The 15,917-nt window shown below is 56.7% G+C and overlaps 1 protein-coding gene across 1 annotated transcript; it reads left to right on the top strand.

Annotated features, from left to right (window-relative positions):
- The first annotated feature begins 10,364 nt into the window (after positions 1-10,364).
- pln (phospholamban) lies at positions 10,365-15,571 on the top strand. Its single transcript, XM_023949383.1, has 2 exons — positions 10,365-10,477; positions 14,833-15,571. The coding sequence occupies exon 2, from the start codon at positions 14,901-14,903 to the stop codon at positions 15,060-15,062; it is 162 nt and encodes a 53-aa protein (XP_023805151.1). The 5' UTR covers positions 10,365-10,477; positions 14,833-14,900; the 3' UTR covers positions 15,063-15,571.
- Positions 15,572-15,917: the final 346 nt, after the last annotated feature.

The following is a 15,917-nucleotide window of genomic DNA, read 5'->3' as shown; positions in this document are numbered from 1 at the left end:
GGGGGCCAGAGGCAGAATATGGGGGCCAGAGGCTGCTGATGGGGGCCAGAGGCTGCAGAGGGGGGCCAGAGGCTGAATATGGGGGCCAGAGGCTGAATATGGGGGCCAGAGGCTGCTGATGGGGGCCAGACGCTGCTGATGGGGGCCAGACGCTGCTGATGGGGGCCGAAGGCTGCAGATGAGGGCCAGAGGCTGCTGATGGGGCCAAATGCTGCAGATGGGGGCCAGAGGCTGCTGATGGGGGCCAGAGGCTGAATATGGGGGCCAGAGGCTGAATATGGGGGCCAGAGGCTGCTGATGGGGGCCAGAGGCTGCTGATGGGGGTCAGAGGCTGCTGATGGGGGCCAGAGGCTGCAGATGGGGGCCACAGGCTGCTGATGGGGGCCAGAGGCTGCACATGGGGCCAAATGCTGCAGATGGGGGCCAGATGCTGAATATGGGGGCCAAAGGCTGCAGATGGGGGCCAGAGGCTGCTGATGGGGGCCAAACGATGCTGATGGGGGCCGGAGGCTGCAGATGGGGGCCAGAGGCTGCAAATGGGGGCCGGAGGCTGCAGATGGGGGCCGGAGGCTGCAGATGGGGGCCGGAGGCTGCAGATGGGGGCCGGAGGCTGCAGATGGGGGCCAAATGATGCTGATGGGGGCCAGAGGCTGCAGATGGGGGCCGGAGGCTGCAGATGGGGGCCAGAGGCTGCTGATGGGGGCCAGAGGCTGCAGATGGGGGCCGGAGGCTGCAGATGGGGGCCAAACGATGCTGATGGGGGCCAGAGGCTGCAGATGGGGGCCAGAGGCTGCAGATGGGGGCCAAACGATGCTGATGGGGGCCGGAGGCTGCAGATGGGGGCCGGAGGCTGCAGATGGGGGCCGGAGGCTGCAGATGGGGGCCGGAGGCTGCAGATGGGGGCCAAACAATGCTGATGGGGGCCAGAGGCTGCAGATGGGGGCCAGACGCTGCAGATGGGGGCTAGAGGCTGCAGATGGGGGCCAGAGGCTGCTGATGGGGGCCAGACGCTGCAGATGGGGGCCAGAGGCTGCAGATGGGGGCCAGAGGCTGCAGATGGGGGCCAAACGATGCTGATGGGGGCCAGAGGCTGCAGATGGGGGCCGGAGGCTGCAGATGGGGGCCAAACGATGCTGATGGGGGCCAGAGGCTGCAGATGGGGGCCAGAGGCTGCAGATGGGGGCCAAACGATGCTGATGGGGGCCGGAGGCTGCAGATGGGGGCCGGAGGCTGCAGATGGGGGCCGGAGGCTGCAGATGGGGGCCGGAGGCTGCAGATGGGGGCCAAACAATGCTGATGGGGGCCAGAGGCTGCAGATGGGGGCCAGACGCTGCAGATGGGGGCTAGAGGCTGCAGATGGGGGCCAGAGGCTGCTGATGGGGGCCAGACGCTGCAGATGGGGGCCAGAGGCTGCAGATGGGGGCCAGAGGCTGCAGATGGGGGCCAAACGATGCTGATGGGGGCCAGAGGCTGCAGATGGGGGCCGGAGGCTGCAGATGGGGGCCAGAGGCTGCAGATGGGGGCCAGAGGCTGCAGATGGGGGCCGGAGGCTGCAGATGGGGGCCAAACGATGCTGATGGGGGCCAGAGGCTGCAGATGGGGGCCAGAGGCTGCAGATGGGGGCCAAACGATGCTGATGGGGGCCGGAGGCTGCAGATGGGGGCCGGAGGCTTCAGATGGGGGCCGGAGGCTGCAGATGGGGGCCGGAGGCTGCAGATGGGGGCCAAACAATGCTGATGGGGGCCAGAGGCTGCTGATGGGGGCCAGAGGCTGCAGATGGGGGCCAAACGATGCTGATGGGGGCCGGAAGCTGCAGATGGGGGCCGGAGGCTGCAGATGGGGGCCAGAGGCTGCAGATGGGGGCCGGAGGCTGCAGATGGGGGCCGGAGGCTGCAGATGGGGGCCGGAGGCTGCAGATGGGGGCCAAATGATGCTGATGGGGGCCAGAGGCTGCAGATGGGGGCCGGAGGCTGCAGATGGGGGCCAGAGGCTGCTGATGGGGGCCAGAGGCTGCAGATGGGGGCCGGAGGCTGCAGATGGGGGCCAAACGATGCTGATGGGGGCCAGAGGCTGCAGATGGGGGCCAGAGGCTGCAGATGGGGGCCAAACGATGCTGATGGGGGCCGGAGGCTGCAGATGGGGGCCGGAGGCTGCAGATGGGGGCCGGAGGCTGCAGATGGGGGCCGGAGGCTGCAGATGGGGGCCAAACAATGCTGATGGGGGCCAGAGGCTGCAGATGGGGGCCAGACGCTGCAGATGGGGGCTAGAGGCTGCAGATGGGGGCCAGAGGCTGCTGATGGGGGCCAGACGCTGCAGATGGGGGCCAGAGGCTGCAGATGGGGGCCAGAGGCTGCAGATGGGGGCCAAACGATGCTGATGGGGGCCAGAGGCTGCAGATGGGGGCCGGAGGCTGCAGATGGGGGCCAGAGGCTGCAGATGGGGGCCAGAGGCTGCAGATGGGGGCCGGAGGCTGCAGATGGGGGCCAAACGATGCTGATGGGGGCCAGAGGCTGCAGATGGGGGCCAGAGGCTGCAGATGGGGGCCAAACGATGCTGATGGGGGCCAGAGGCTGCAGATGGGGGCCGGAGGCTGCAGATGGGGGCCGGAGGCTGCAGATGGGGGCCGGAGGCTGCAGATGGGGGCCGAAAGCTGCAGATGGGGGCCAAACAATGCTGATGGGGGCCAGAGGCTGCAGATGGGGGCCAGACGCTGCAGATGGGGGCTAGAGGCTGCAGATGGGGGCCAGAGGCTGCTGATGGGGGCCAGACGCTGCAGATGGGGGCCAGAGGCTGCAGATGGGGGCCAGAGGCTGCAGATGGGGGCCAAACGATGCTGATGGGGGCCAGAGGCTGCAGATGGGGGCCGGAGGCTGCAGATGGGGGCCAGAGGCTGCAGATGGGGGCCAGAGGCTGCTGATGGGGGCCAGAGGCTGAATATGGGGGCCAGAGGCTGCTGATGGGGGCCAGAGGCTGAATATGGGGGCCAAATGATGCTGATGGGGGCCGGACGATGCTGATGGGGGCCAGAGGCTGCAGATGGGGGCCGGAGGCTGCAGATGGGGGCCAGAGGCTGCAGATGGGGGCCAGAGGCTGCAGATGGGGGCCGGAGGCTGCAGATGGGGGCCAAATGATGCTGATGGGGGCCAGAGGCTGCAGATGGGGGCCGGAGGCTGCAGATGGGGGCCGGAGGCTGCAGATGGGGGCCAAAGGCTGCAGATGGGGGCCAGAGGCTGCTGATGGGGGCCAGAGGCTGAATATGGGGGCCAGAGGCTGCTGATGGGGGCCAGAGGCTGAATATGGGGGCCAGATGCTGCTGATGGGGGCCGGACGATGCTGATGGGGGCCGGAGGCTGCAGATGGGGGCCAGAGGCTGAATATGGGGGCCAGAGGCTGCTGATGGGGGCCAGAGGCTGCAGATGGGGGCCAAACACTGCAGATGGGTGCGAAATGCTGCAGATGGGGGCCAGACGCTGCAGATGGGGGCCAGAGGCTGCAGATGGGGGCCAGAGGCTGCAGATGGGGGCCAGACGCTGCAGATGGGGGCCAGACGCTGCAGATGGGGGCCAGAGGCTGCAGATGGGGGCCAGACGCTGCAGATGGGGGCCAGATGCTGCAGATGGGGGCCAGAGGCTGCAGATGGGGGCCAGACGCTGCAGATGGGGGCCAGATGCTGCAGATGGGGGCCAGAGGCTGCAGATGGGGGCCGGAGGCTGCAGATGGGGGCCGGAGGCTGCAGATGGGGGCCAAACGATGCTGATGGGGGCCAGAGGCTGCAGATGGGGGCCAGAGGCTGCAGATGGGGGCCAAACGATGCTGATGGGGGCTGGAGGCTGCAGATGGGGGCCGGAGGCTGCAGATGGGGGCCGGAGGCTGCAGATGGGGGCCGGAGGCTGCAGATGGGGGCCAGAGGCTGCAGATGGGGGCCGGAGGCTGCAGATGGGGGCCAAACGATGCTGATGGGGGCCAGAGGCTGCAGATGGGGGCCAGACGCTGCAGATGGGGGCTAGAGGCTGCAGATGGGGGCCAGAGGCTGCTGATGGGGGCCAGACGCTGCAGATGGGGGCCAGAGGCTGCAGATGGGGGCCAGAGGCTGCAGATGGGGGCCAAACGATGCTGATGGGGGCCAGAGGCTGCAGATGGGGGCCGGAGGCTGCAGATGGGGGCCAGAGGCTGCAGATGGGGGCCAGAGGCTGCTGATGGGGGCCAGAGGCTGAATATGGGGGCCAGAGGCTGCTGATGGGGGCCAGAGGCTGAATATGGGGGCCAAATGATGCTGATGGGGGCCGGACGATGCTGATGGGGGCCAGAGGCTGCAGATGGGGGCCGGAGGCTGCAGATGGGGGCCAGAGGCTGCAGATGGGGGCCAGAGGCTGCAGATGGGGGCCGGAGGCTGCAGATGGGGGCCAAATGATGCTGATGGGGGCCAGAGGCTGCAGATGGGGGCCGGAGGCTGCAGATGGGGGCCGGAGGCTGCAGATGGGGGCCAAAGGCTGCAGATGGGGGCCAGAGGCTGCTGATGGGGGCCAGAGGCTGAATATGGGGGCCAGAGGCTGCTGATGGGGGCCAGAGGCTGAATATGGGGGCCAGATGCTGCTGATGGGGGCCGGACGATGCTGATGGGGGCCGGAGGCTGCAGATGGGGGCCAGAGGCTGAATATGGGGGCCAGAGGCTGCTGATGGGGGCCAGAGGCTGCAGATGGGGGCCAAACACTGCAGATGGGTGCGAAATGCTGCAGATGGGGGCCAGACGCTGCAGATGGGGGCCAGAGGCTGCAGATGGGGGCCAGAGGCTGCAGATGGGGGCCAGACGCTGCAGATGGGGGCCAGACGCTGCAGATGGGGGCCAGAGGCTGCAGATGGGGGCCAGACGCTGCAGATGGGGGCCAGATGCTGCAGATGGGGGCCAGAGGCTGCAGATGGGGGCCAGACGCTGCAGATGGGGGCCAGATGCTGCAGATGGGGGCCAGAGGCTGCAGATGGGGGCCGGAGGCTGCAGATGGGGGCCGGAGGCTGCAGATGGGGGCCAAACGATGCTGATGGGGGCCAGAGGCTGCAGATGGGGGCCAGAGGCTGCAGATGGGGGCCAAACGATGCTGATGGGGGCTGGAGGCTGCAGATGGGGGCCGGAGGCTGCAGATGGGGGCCGGAGGCTGCAGATGGGGGCCGGAGGCTGCAGATGGGGGCCAGAGGCTGCAGATGGGGGCCGGAGGCTGCAGATGGGGGCCAAACGATGCTGATGGGGGCCAGAGGCTGCAGATGGGGGCCAGACGCTGCAGATGGGGGCTAGAGGCTGCAGATGGGGGCCAGAGGCTGCTGATGGGGGCCAGACGCTGCAGATGGGGGCCAGAGGCTGCAGATGGGGGCCAGAGGCTGCAGATGGGGGCCAAACGATGCTGATGGGGGCCAGAGGCTGCAGATGGGGGCCGGAGGCTGCAGATGGGGGCCAGAGGCTGCAGATGGGGGCCAGAGGCTGCTGATGGGGGCCAGAGGCTGAATATGGGGGCCAGAGGCTGCTGATGGGGGCCAGAGGCTGAATATGGGGGCCAAATGATGCTGATGGGGGCCGGACGATGCTGATGGGGGCCAGAGGCTGCAGATGGGGGCCGGAGGCTGCAGATGGGGGCAGAGGCTGCAGATGGGGGCCAGAGGCTGCAGATGGGGGCCGGAGGCTGCAGATGGGGGCCAAATGATGCTGATGGGGGCCAGAGGCTGCAGATGGGGGCCGGAGGCTGCAGATGGGGGCCGGAGGCTGCAGATGGGGGCCAGAGGCTGCAGATGGGGGCCAGAGGCTGCTGATGGGGGCCAGAGGCTGCTGATGGGGGCCAGAGGCTGAATATGGGGGCCAGAGGCTGCTGATGGGGGCCAGAGGCTGAATATGGGGGCCAGATGCTGCTGATGGGGGCCGGACGATGCTGATGGGGGCCGGAGGCTGCAGATGGGGGCCAGAGGCTGAATATGGGGGCCAGAGGCTGCTGATGGGGGCCAGAGGCTGCAGATGGGGGCCAAACACTGCAGATGGGGGCGAAATGCTGCAGATGGGGGCCAGACGCTGCAGATGGGGGCCAGAGGCTGCAGATGGGGGCCAGAGGCTGCAGATGGGGGCCAGACGCTGCAGATGGGGGCCAGATGCTGCAGATGGGGGCCAGAGGCTGCAGATGGGGGCCGGAGGCTGCAGATGGGGGCCAAACTCTGAACATTGGGGCCCAACACTTCAGCCCATTCTAGTTCTCCAGGTTTCCTCTCATGACTAAAACATTCTTATAAAAAAGTTTTTTCATTAAACATAAACTTTATTTTATCTTCAGAAAAATAAAATAAATAACAACGACTTAGAGAGGCGGGACCAGAAAAATGTGGAGAACACGTTGCAGAACAGAAACCCGTCAGAGACGCCTGACTAAGCAGAAAGAGACGCCATTTCTTCAGAATCCTTCAGTTCTTGGAGGCAGTTGAGAACTTTCTGCCTCGTCTTGTTTTTTGTCACATTTAACACCCCCCTCCCCCACCCCCGCACCCCCGTCGGACTGAAAGTCGCAGCTTTTCAAAGCGTTTCCTCTGCACATGGAACAGGATGTTGTCAAACCTGAAGCTCCATCTGAGCCGGGGATCCTGCTTTTTCAAATCCACCCTGATGTTATCGTTCATTCACCCCCCCCCCCCCCCCCCCCCAAACACATCTGTTTTCACAAACAAACAAACAAGATTTCAGTAAAGGCTGAAGTCAGTTTTTTCTTTTCTTCACAGATGTGGAACCAGCAAACCACGGCTCCAGCTTCACGTTTGGGTCCATTTTTCCCACAATGCTTTGCTGCTCTCTGCCTGCTAGAATCACCTGGGCGGTTCTGTCCAGAGCAGCAGAACCTGGATGTTGGAGAACGTGAGTCTGCAGATCCGTCTTCACTCAGTGCTGCCCACTGGTGGCTGATCCTGGAACTGCGTGGATGGAAAACAACCAGAACATGAGGGTTAAGTGGAACGGTAGAACATGACATCATGTTCAGGGTTCATCTCACTTACAGGTGTTCATCTCACTCCATGTTGGTGGGGGTGTGAGAAGAAAACATCTGCAGTTACCAGAACAGCGACGTTCTAGTTCTCTGCTTCCCGTTTGTGTCAGAAAACAAAACTGAAACTGGATTCAGACTTTAGACCGCAGGAAACAACAACAACCTTCCTCCGTCTGCAGGACCGTGTGATCAGAACCAACCGCCTAACTCGTTTCCCATCATGCACTGGGATGTAGGATGGGAGCAAACACAGACCTGCTGTGTTCTGTGAAGGTTCTCCATCAGAACATTCAGGTCTTATTTCCAGAACACAAACAGGGATCTGGGTTCTGCAGTCAGCATCAGAACCGCCTGTCAGACGGACCCTGATGGAGAACGTCAGATGCTAGAACCTCACATCATCAGAGGAGGTTCTGAGGCTGCCGTTTCAGGGAAACCCTCATAGGAGAACCCGTCCTACACTGAAAGACGCCTTCAAGAGAGAACCTTGACTTTTCGTGAGAACGGGGGAACGTTCTTCCTCCTCCTGACAGAACCGTGTTCTCATCAAAGCTAAAAACCCCTGGGGGGTACAGTCCCCCCCCCTGCTTTTCTCCTCAGAAACATCTTCTGGTTTCCCATCATGCAGTTCTCCCCTCTCCTGTCAGAGACGATGGTGTCGAACATCCTGGTTCTGGAGCCGGTTCACAGTGACGGTTCCACCTGCTGGTTTCTGCAGAACCAGCAGGGTCTGTTCAGAACCTTTCAGAACAGAATGGTTTCAGAAAGGTTCTGAGAAAACTTGCAGGTTGCCATGACGACGCGTTTCAATCTGCTGCCGGAAACTTTCAGTCAGGATCTGCAGCAGAAGCACTTCCTGTTTGTGTGTGGGCTGCGTGCAGACGCTCCGCAGCGAGAGGATGAGGGTTTGAAACCCGTCTGCTTGCTACGGTTCTACAGAGTCGCAGTGACTTTGAGAGTTATTTAGGATGCCTGACAGGGAGACTTGGAGCCCCTCAGGGATCACAGCTGGGCCCACGGCGCTTTAGGACGGGGGGATCGACCCATTATCGGACGATTATTGTGGTTGGAGAACACGCGGAACAACTTTAGAACCACGATCCCTGCTGGACACTCACTTCACCTGTCCCACTGCTCCTGAAGGCAACCAGCCAATCACATGACAGCACCTTATAAGGCGGGCTGCAGTGAACTTTCATCACAAAGATAAGTCATTTAGTCCTCTCTCACAGAGGAAAGTAATCAGATTACATGCTCCTCAGAGGCTCGTGGAATCAATTCAGGGATCAATCCTAGGCCCACTACTTTTTAATCTGTATAATTAAAATCAGAATGTAATTAGAATGAATTCAAATCACATTCAAGTCAGAGTAAATTCAGATATTACTCTGCATAAGATCAGACTGTAATCGGATTACATTAAAATAAACATTGGATTAAACTCAGAGTTAATTCAGATTCATTTTCATCAGACTAATTCCAACTGAAGTCTGATTCAAATTAAATAATCAGATTAAGTTCAAATTAAAATCAAACAAAAATGACATTTTAGGATCAGATTAAAGTGGAATCAGATTAAAAAACCAGACATTGGACAGTCAGACGTCCAACAGCATCACAGAAATAGCCCCGCCCCCCCAGGTCCGTTCCTTGGATGAACCATTTGACTCCACAGAGGTGCTTTTGTCGGGGGGGGTGCTTTTTATAGACCTTATTGTTTCAGTGGAAAGAATCCCCCCCCCCCCCCCCCCGCTCATCTAAAGGCCGCAGTCTGACAGGCAGCATCTGCAGCGTTCCACCCGGACTGACCGGCAGGAACCTGCTCATGGGGGGAGGGGGGGTAGAAACTTCCAGAAAAAAGACGACGAGAGGACACTTCAAAACCAGCCTGGACTGATGGAGACAGCAGCCTCAGTCTAAGGCACGGAGGTGGAGGAACCATGGTTTGGTCAGGCTGAAGGAGACAGTAAACAAACCCTGGTTCTGGTTCTGGAGATTTCTATCGGCTTCTATTTAGGGTGGAATGACAAAAATGCACAAAAATCCCGGCCCGGCCTGGCCCAGCCTGGCCTGGCCCGGCTCAGCCCGGTGGTATTTTCAGAACGTCCTTGATGTTCCAGAGCCCAGAGTCTCCTGGGAACCCGGCACTGAGGGGGGTTGCTGGAGCCGGGACAGGTGATCAGCTGCAGCTTTTATTTGTGGACGTCAGGTTTCTCACAGATTTAAAGCTTGATCCCTTAAAGCCCCCCCCCCCCCCCCCCCCCCCCCACGGAGGTCCTTTTAAAGTCACATGACCTCCTCCATGTGACCTCCTGCCTCCAGGAGATCCTGACATGGAACCTCCCGTAGATTCCTGAGGAACCAGGAGAACTTGTCTGAACCCCGTCAGGAGGTGGGATAGGCTCCAACAACAGGTTGCTGGAGCCTATCCCACCTCCTGATGGGAGGTGAAGGAGGTGGAGATGCTCTCAGACCGACAGCGTTGGTCCAAGCTTTAGCTGCTGGGGGGGGGGGGTGGGTCTGGGGGGGTCAGAGCGTTTCCTCCACAGTTTTCTTCGGGTCAGAGGAGGGGGGGGTCTGGAGGGGGGGGGGGGGGGGGTCAGAGGAGGTCTCAGCGGCTCGCAGGACCAAATATAGAAACTGTGGCAAGGACACAACCCCCCCGTATTAGGAGAGGGGAGGGCCTACAGCGGATCTGTGCTGCAGCGGCCAACAGCAGCGGGTGGTGGGGGTGGGGCTAAACAAAGCCAGCTGATGCAGATGTTCCTCACGCAGACGCTCGGGTTCTCCGATCAGCTGAGAGACTGAACAAAGATTGTTTCTGAGGAGGGGGGGGGGGGGGAGTCACTCCTGCAGGAATCCGTCTTTATTTTGTCCATGAAGTTTTTTTTTCTCTCCTTTGAATTCTGGGTTTGTTCAGGTCTGATCTGATCAAAACCAACCTCCCCCCCACGCCCCCCCCCTCCCCTCCAGACAAAAAGGGGGGGGGGTCTCTGCCATTTGACCATGTAAGGCTGCAGAGATGGAGGAAGACCACGTTTCTCTGTTTGTCAGATGAAGGAAATCCTTCAGAGCAGTTGGATCCTCAGCTGCTTCGGGGGGGGGGGGGGGGGTGTTCTGGAAAGTTCTATTGGATCCTCAGAACCACAGAAAATATCCCTCAGACGTTTGATTGTCCTCCTGCAGCCAGAGTTCACCAAGTCTGACCTCTGGAGAGGTCAGAGGTCATATAGAAAAACATCAAACTAAAATAAAGCCTGAACTTCAAACCTCATCAGACCTGGATCCTCCCCCCTCCTCCTCCTCATCCTGCTCCTCCTCTTCCTCCCCCCCCCCCTCTGCTCCTCCTCTCCCCCCCCCCCCCCCCTCTGCTCCTCCTCCTCCTCCTCCTGCTGTTCAGGCGGGTGAAGCTGCATTTCTGACATTTCTCTGTCAAACTGCGGACGTCTCCGTCCTCCACTCCGTCTGAGGTAAGAAGCTGCAGATTTCTGAGTCACATGATGCAGATGAAGGTTCTGGAGGTTCTGGAGGAGGTTCTGTCTGAAGATCTCTGATGGATCCAACATTTCATCTGAGGGGGGGTCAACAGTTTTATCCGTGATAATCGTCACATGATCGGGATCCCGTCGGTGGATTAGAGGTCCTGTTCTCCCCGTCTGAAGGGTCCAGATGGAACCTTCAGATCAAGAACGTGGAGGACGGACCGTCAGACGAGGTTCCTGCATGATCTTCGGTTCTCTGTAGTTTATCTGAAGGGACCCCCCCCCCGTGAAATGTGCCGCTGAGCGTCCTAGTTTGGTTAGGAGGTCAGCATCTGCTCATCAATGTTTCATCTTCTGACCATCTCTACGGAAGCCCCGCCCCCTCAGGTTCTTGGTCACACCAGAACACACCTGAGCGGGTTCTACGTTTCCATGGAAACACGCAGATGTGCCGGGATATTTCAGATTCACCTTGAAAAAAAAGCCCCACCCCCTAACAGCAGGGGCATTCAGCTGTTGATGGGCGGGGGGGGGGGGGGGGGGGCAGAACAAAGAGCTGAAGTCATCAGTGCTAAAAATACATCAAAGAACTTTGATGGAAATCAGGAGGGAGAAAGACAACAACAGGAAGAGTAAACAACAACAGGAAGAGTAAACAATAGGGAGAGTAAAGGATAACAAGAAGTGTAAACAACAACAGGAAGAGTAAAGGATAACAGGAAGTGTGAACAACAACAAGAAGAGTAAACAACAACAGGAAGAGTAAAGGATAACAGGAAGTGTAAACAACAACAGGAAGTGTAAAGGATAACAGGAAGTGTAAACAACAACAGGAAGAGTAAAGGATAACAGGAAGAGTAAACAACAACAGGAAGAGTAAAGGATAACAGGAAGAGTAAACAACAACAGGAAGAGTAAAGGATAACAGGAAGTGTAAACAACAACAGGAAGAGTAAACAACAACAGGAAGAGTAAAGGATAACAGGAAGAGTAAACAACAACAGGAAGAGTAAAGGATAACAGGAAGTGTAAACAACAACAGGAAGAGTAAAGGATAACAGGAAGAGTAAACAACAACAGGAAGTGTAAACAACAACAGGAAGAGTAAAGGATAACAGGAAGAGTAAACAACAACAGGAAGAGTAAAGGATAACAGGAAGTGTAAACAACAACAGGAAGAGTAAACAACAACAGGAAGAGTAAAGGATAACAGGAAGAGTAAACAACAACAGGAAGAGTAAAGGATAACAGGAAGTGTAAACAACAACAGGAAGAGTAAACAACAACAGGAAGAGTAAAGGATAACAGGAAGAGTAAACAACAACAGGAAGAGTAAAGGATAACAGGAAGTGTAAACAACAACAGGAAGAGTAAACAACAACAGGAAGAGTAAAGGATAACAGGAAGAGGAAACAACAACAGGAAGTGTAAACAACAACAGGAAGAGTAAAGGATAACAGGAAGAGTAAACAACAACAGGAAGAGTAAAGGACAACAGGAAGAGTAAACAACAACAGGAAGAGTAAAGGACAACAGGAAGAGTAAACAACAACAGGAAGAGTAAAGGATAACAGGAAGTGTAAACAACAACAGGAAGAGTAAAGGATAACAGGAAGTGTAAACAACAACAGGAAGAGTAAAAGATAACAGGAAGTGTTAACAACAACAGGAAGAGTAAACAACAACAGGAAGAGTAAAGGATAACAGGAAGTGTAAACAACAACAGGAAGAGTAAAAGATAACAGGAAGTGTTAACAACAACAGGAAGAGTAAAGGATAACAGGAAGTGTAAACAACAACAGGAAGTGTAAACAACAACAGGAAGAGTAAAGGATAACAGGATGTGTAAACGACAACAGGAAGTGTAAACAACAACAGGAAGAGTAAAGGATATCAGGAAGTGTAAACAACAACAGGAAGTGTAAACAACAACAGGAAGAGTAAAGGATATCAGGAAGTGTAAACAACAACAGGAAGTGTAAACAACAACAGGAAGAGTAAAGGATAACTGGAAGTGTAAACAACAACGACCAGTAAATAAACAGAGTAGATTCTTCGAGTCTCTGCAGGGTAAGAACCTCTCTAGAACCAGCTACAGATGGAAACTGCTCCTCAGGTTCCATCGCCTCCTAACTCCTGGAGCATCACTGGAAACTGCTTGGGGACTGTTGGTGTTAAAAGCTGTAGATCGTGAACGCCGTGAGCGTGGCGAGCTCCCAAAAGTGTCGTTCCACTAGAATCAAACTGAACGATACAATATGAACTTATCAGGAATGTGGGCGTGGCTAAAAAAAACTTCTTCTGAAAACGACAGACATGGTCGTTACCCCCCCAGGAGACCAGAAACTGAAATGGTTGCTATGGAGATGAAGCCAAAAGCTGCCATTTTGAAAAAAAGCTTTTTTTAAATGAATTTGCAGCACTGACCAGGCTGGTTCAGGGGGGGGGGGGGGGCGTGTAGCGGCCACTCAGCTGGTGAGGGTGGGGGAGGGTAGAACCCACGGGTCGTCAAACGCCACTGGTGGCCTTAGTTCTTCTTTGTTTTTACTGTAAACAAACAGCAGCTCAGCTGGAAGTCCAGGCCGACCCAGTAAAGTCCAAACTGGAACCGCAGGTGTGGTTCTGGTTCTGGTCAGGCTGAGCTGGACCAGAGACGCTCAGACACAGTCTAGCACAGCTCTGAGGGTCCCACATCTGAAGGTGGGTCGAGCCGAGCAGAACTCAGAGACGTTCTCAGAGGGACCGAGGTTCTACTGAGACTTCTGCTGAAGGTTCTGAGCGTTTAGAACGTGGAGCCACATGGAGACCAGTGAGGCTCCAGCTTGATGTTCAGAAGCAGCCTGAAGGTCAAACGAGGTCATGAAGAAACTGAGAAGCAGCTTCAGCGGCAGACCTCTACACCCCCCCCCCCCCCCCCCATGCTAGAGAACCATCCAGGAAGTCGTTCCTGTCATCAGACGTCAGAATTCACCGTTCATGTGGCAGACATGGAAGCACATACGATCTTTAAGACTTCTCTGTATGTTTTGTGTCTTGGGTTTATCTTCACCTCTCATCTCATCTCCATGGTGATGCTGCTAAAACTACATTTCCCTTCAGGGATTAAGACAGTTGATCTTGAAGGAGAAATTCACCAAACAGCAGAGAAACGGACGACTGTCCCGACCTTCTGACCCCGATGTCAGGTCCAGTGGCAGCTCCTCCTGTTTCTCCTGCTCCTCCTGTTTCTCCTGCTCCTCCTGTTTCTCCTGCTCCTCCTGCAGCTCCTCCTGCAGCGTCTGCAGCTCCTCCTGCTGCTCCTCCTGCCAGGCGTTCACATAAAACTGTGACTCCTTTTCACAGCAGATAAAACTGTCATCACCTCAGGCTGTTTGTCCTGAGAGGAGCGGCCATGACGGCTGTTTAAGGAGACAGAGAGGAGAGCTCTGCCCTGCTGCAGACACACGTGCACGCTCATGCACACACGTGCACGCTCATGCACACAAGCTGGTGCCTCTCAGACCAAACCAGTTAGTATTTAAACCAAATGATGAAAAGAAGCAGAAAAGATTCAAAATGAAAGCAAACCTGTTGATGGTCTGAGTCCGTGGGGGGAGGGGGGGACAAAGACTCAGACAAACAAACAAACAAACAAACAAACCTGTTGTTTACTGGTTTGTTTTATTTAGATTTATTCAAAAAACCTGAAATATATAAAATAGATGATGATCAAATTCCTGCAGAATTTTTTATTTCTGAACGGAGTTTTCTAGAAAACACAGGAGGGCGACGCGGTGGGGTAGTGGTGCTCACTCTGTCCCCACAGTGAGAAGGTACCGGTTCGATTCCCGGTGGGGTTCTTCTTCGGTGTTTGCATGTTCTGAATGAGGGACAGACTGTCGACCCGTCCAGAGTAAACCCCGCCCTCATCCTTCAACAGCTGGGATAGGCTCCAGCAACCCAGGACCCCGACTGGAACCAAGCGAGGTGGGAATCCAGGGTGGGGTCAGACGGCCTCCAAAGCAGTTCCGGACGAAAAATAAGTTGTCCAATCAGATGATAAAGGGGGCGGAGCTCCAACGGCCACAGGGTTTAACTGCAGGAGGAAAGTCTTCCACCTGTAGAGTTTACACGTGTGTGTGTGTGTGGGGGGGGGGGGGGGGGTGGAGGGGGTGTTCACACATCAACACGCTCAGCTGGCGCCTCTCAGCCGCTCCGCTCTAATCGCTCCATGAGCTGCGATGCTGAAAGGTCACATTCCCCCCCTCAGATACCGTCCTGGGGGGGGCCCCACATGGGGTGGGGGGTCTTTAGCATGTTATTAAGCGAGTCTAACTGAAGGTCTTTCTGCTCCTGATCTACAGAGGAAAACTCTTCGGCAGCTTCTCTCTGATCCTCCCACCTTAACCGCCAAAATCTAAGCGGCCCCCCCATGGAGCGCGTGCAGCACATGACCAAGTCGGCCATCCGCCGGGCGTCCCAGATCGAGGTCAACCCCCAGGCCAAGAGGAACCTGCAGGAGCTGTTTGTGAACTTCACGCTCATCCTCATCTGCCTGCTGCTCATCTACATCATCGTCCTGCTGAGCAGCTGAGGCATGGGCCCCCCCAGGATGGAAGGGGGTGCCCCCCCCAGGGTCGCAGGAGGTGCCCCCCCCATACCCCCCCCCAGGGTCGCAGGAGGTGCCCCCCCCCCCACAAGATTGACCCATCAGGGTCATGTGATCCACTGAACCCCCCCTTTTGCACCTGACGTGATCCTGCAGGTAGCCTGAAAACTCCATCTCCCATGAGCCTCGCTGCTTCCCGAGGTCAAACACGTGACGCCTGCGGTTCTGACATCAGCAGCAAGCAGCCCAAACGTCCCGACCCATTTAGAGATGATGTCTGTGAATCTGGCGCCTCCTAGTGGCTGAACCCCCAAACTGCAGGATGTTTTCTTTTTCTGATTTGTGATAAACGGAGGGAGAGATTTTATCTCCGTGTTCGTCATCAGACCTGCAGCAAATACGCCGCCGCAGAAATGTAGACAGTTTGTCGTGATGTGAAACAGAAGTTTGTGTTTGTTCCACAGAATAAAAGACGTTCCACGTCTAACGGCGTTCTCCTGACTCGCTTCTTCCTGCTGCTGGAGAAACTTTCATCAAATCAGATCCTGTTACCGGGCAGAAAAACGACCTGGAGATATGATTGACATCTGTTTCATTTTATGTGTAAACAAACGTTTCTGTTTTTATTAAGTACGACTTCATTTTTACTCAAGGGGGGGGGGGGTATTTTGTGACCAAACTAGAAGTAAACAAATGAGTAAAGCAGGAGTTTGTATCTGACAATCCAAAGTTTACTGTTCCAGATCACACAACAGAAATGATCCAAATACAAACATGTTCTGAAAGGAGTGCAGGTAGAAAAGACAGTCGGACGTCCCGCTCAGAACCCGCCTGCTTCTG

The sequence above is a fragment of the Oryzias latipes genome, chromosome 2 (assembly GCF_002234675.1).
Source record: "Oryzias latipes chromosome 2, ASM223467v1".
Lineage (NCBI taxonomy): Eukaryota > Metazoa > Chordata > Actinopteri > Beloniformes > Adrianichthyidae > Oryzias > Oryzias latipes.
The sequence above is the reverse complement of the archived record's forward strand: the minus strand, read 5'-3'. Positions and strand labels throughout refer to the sequence as shown.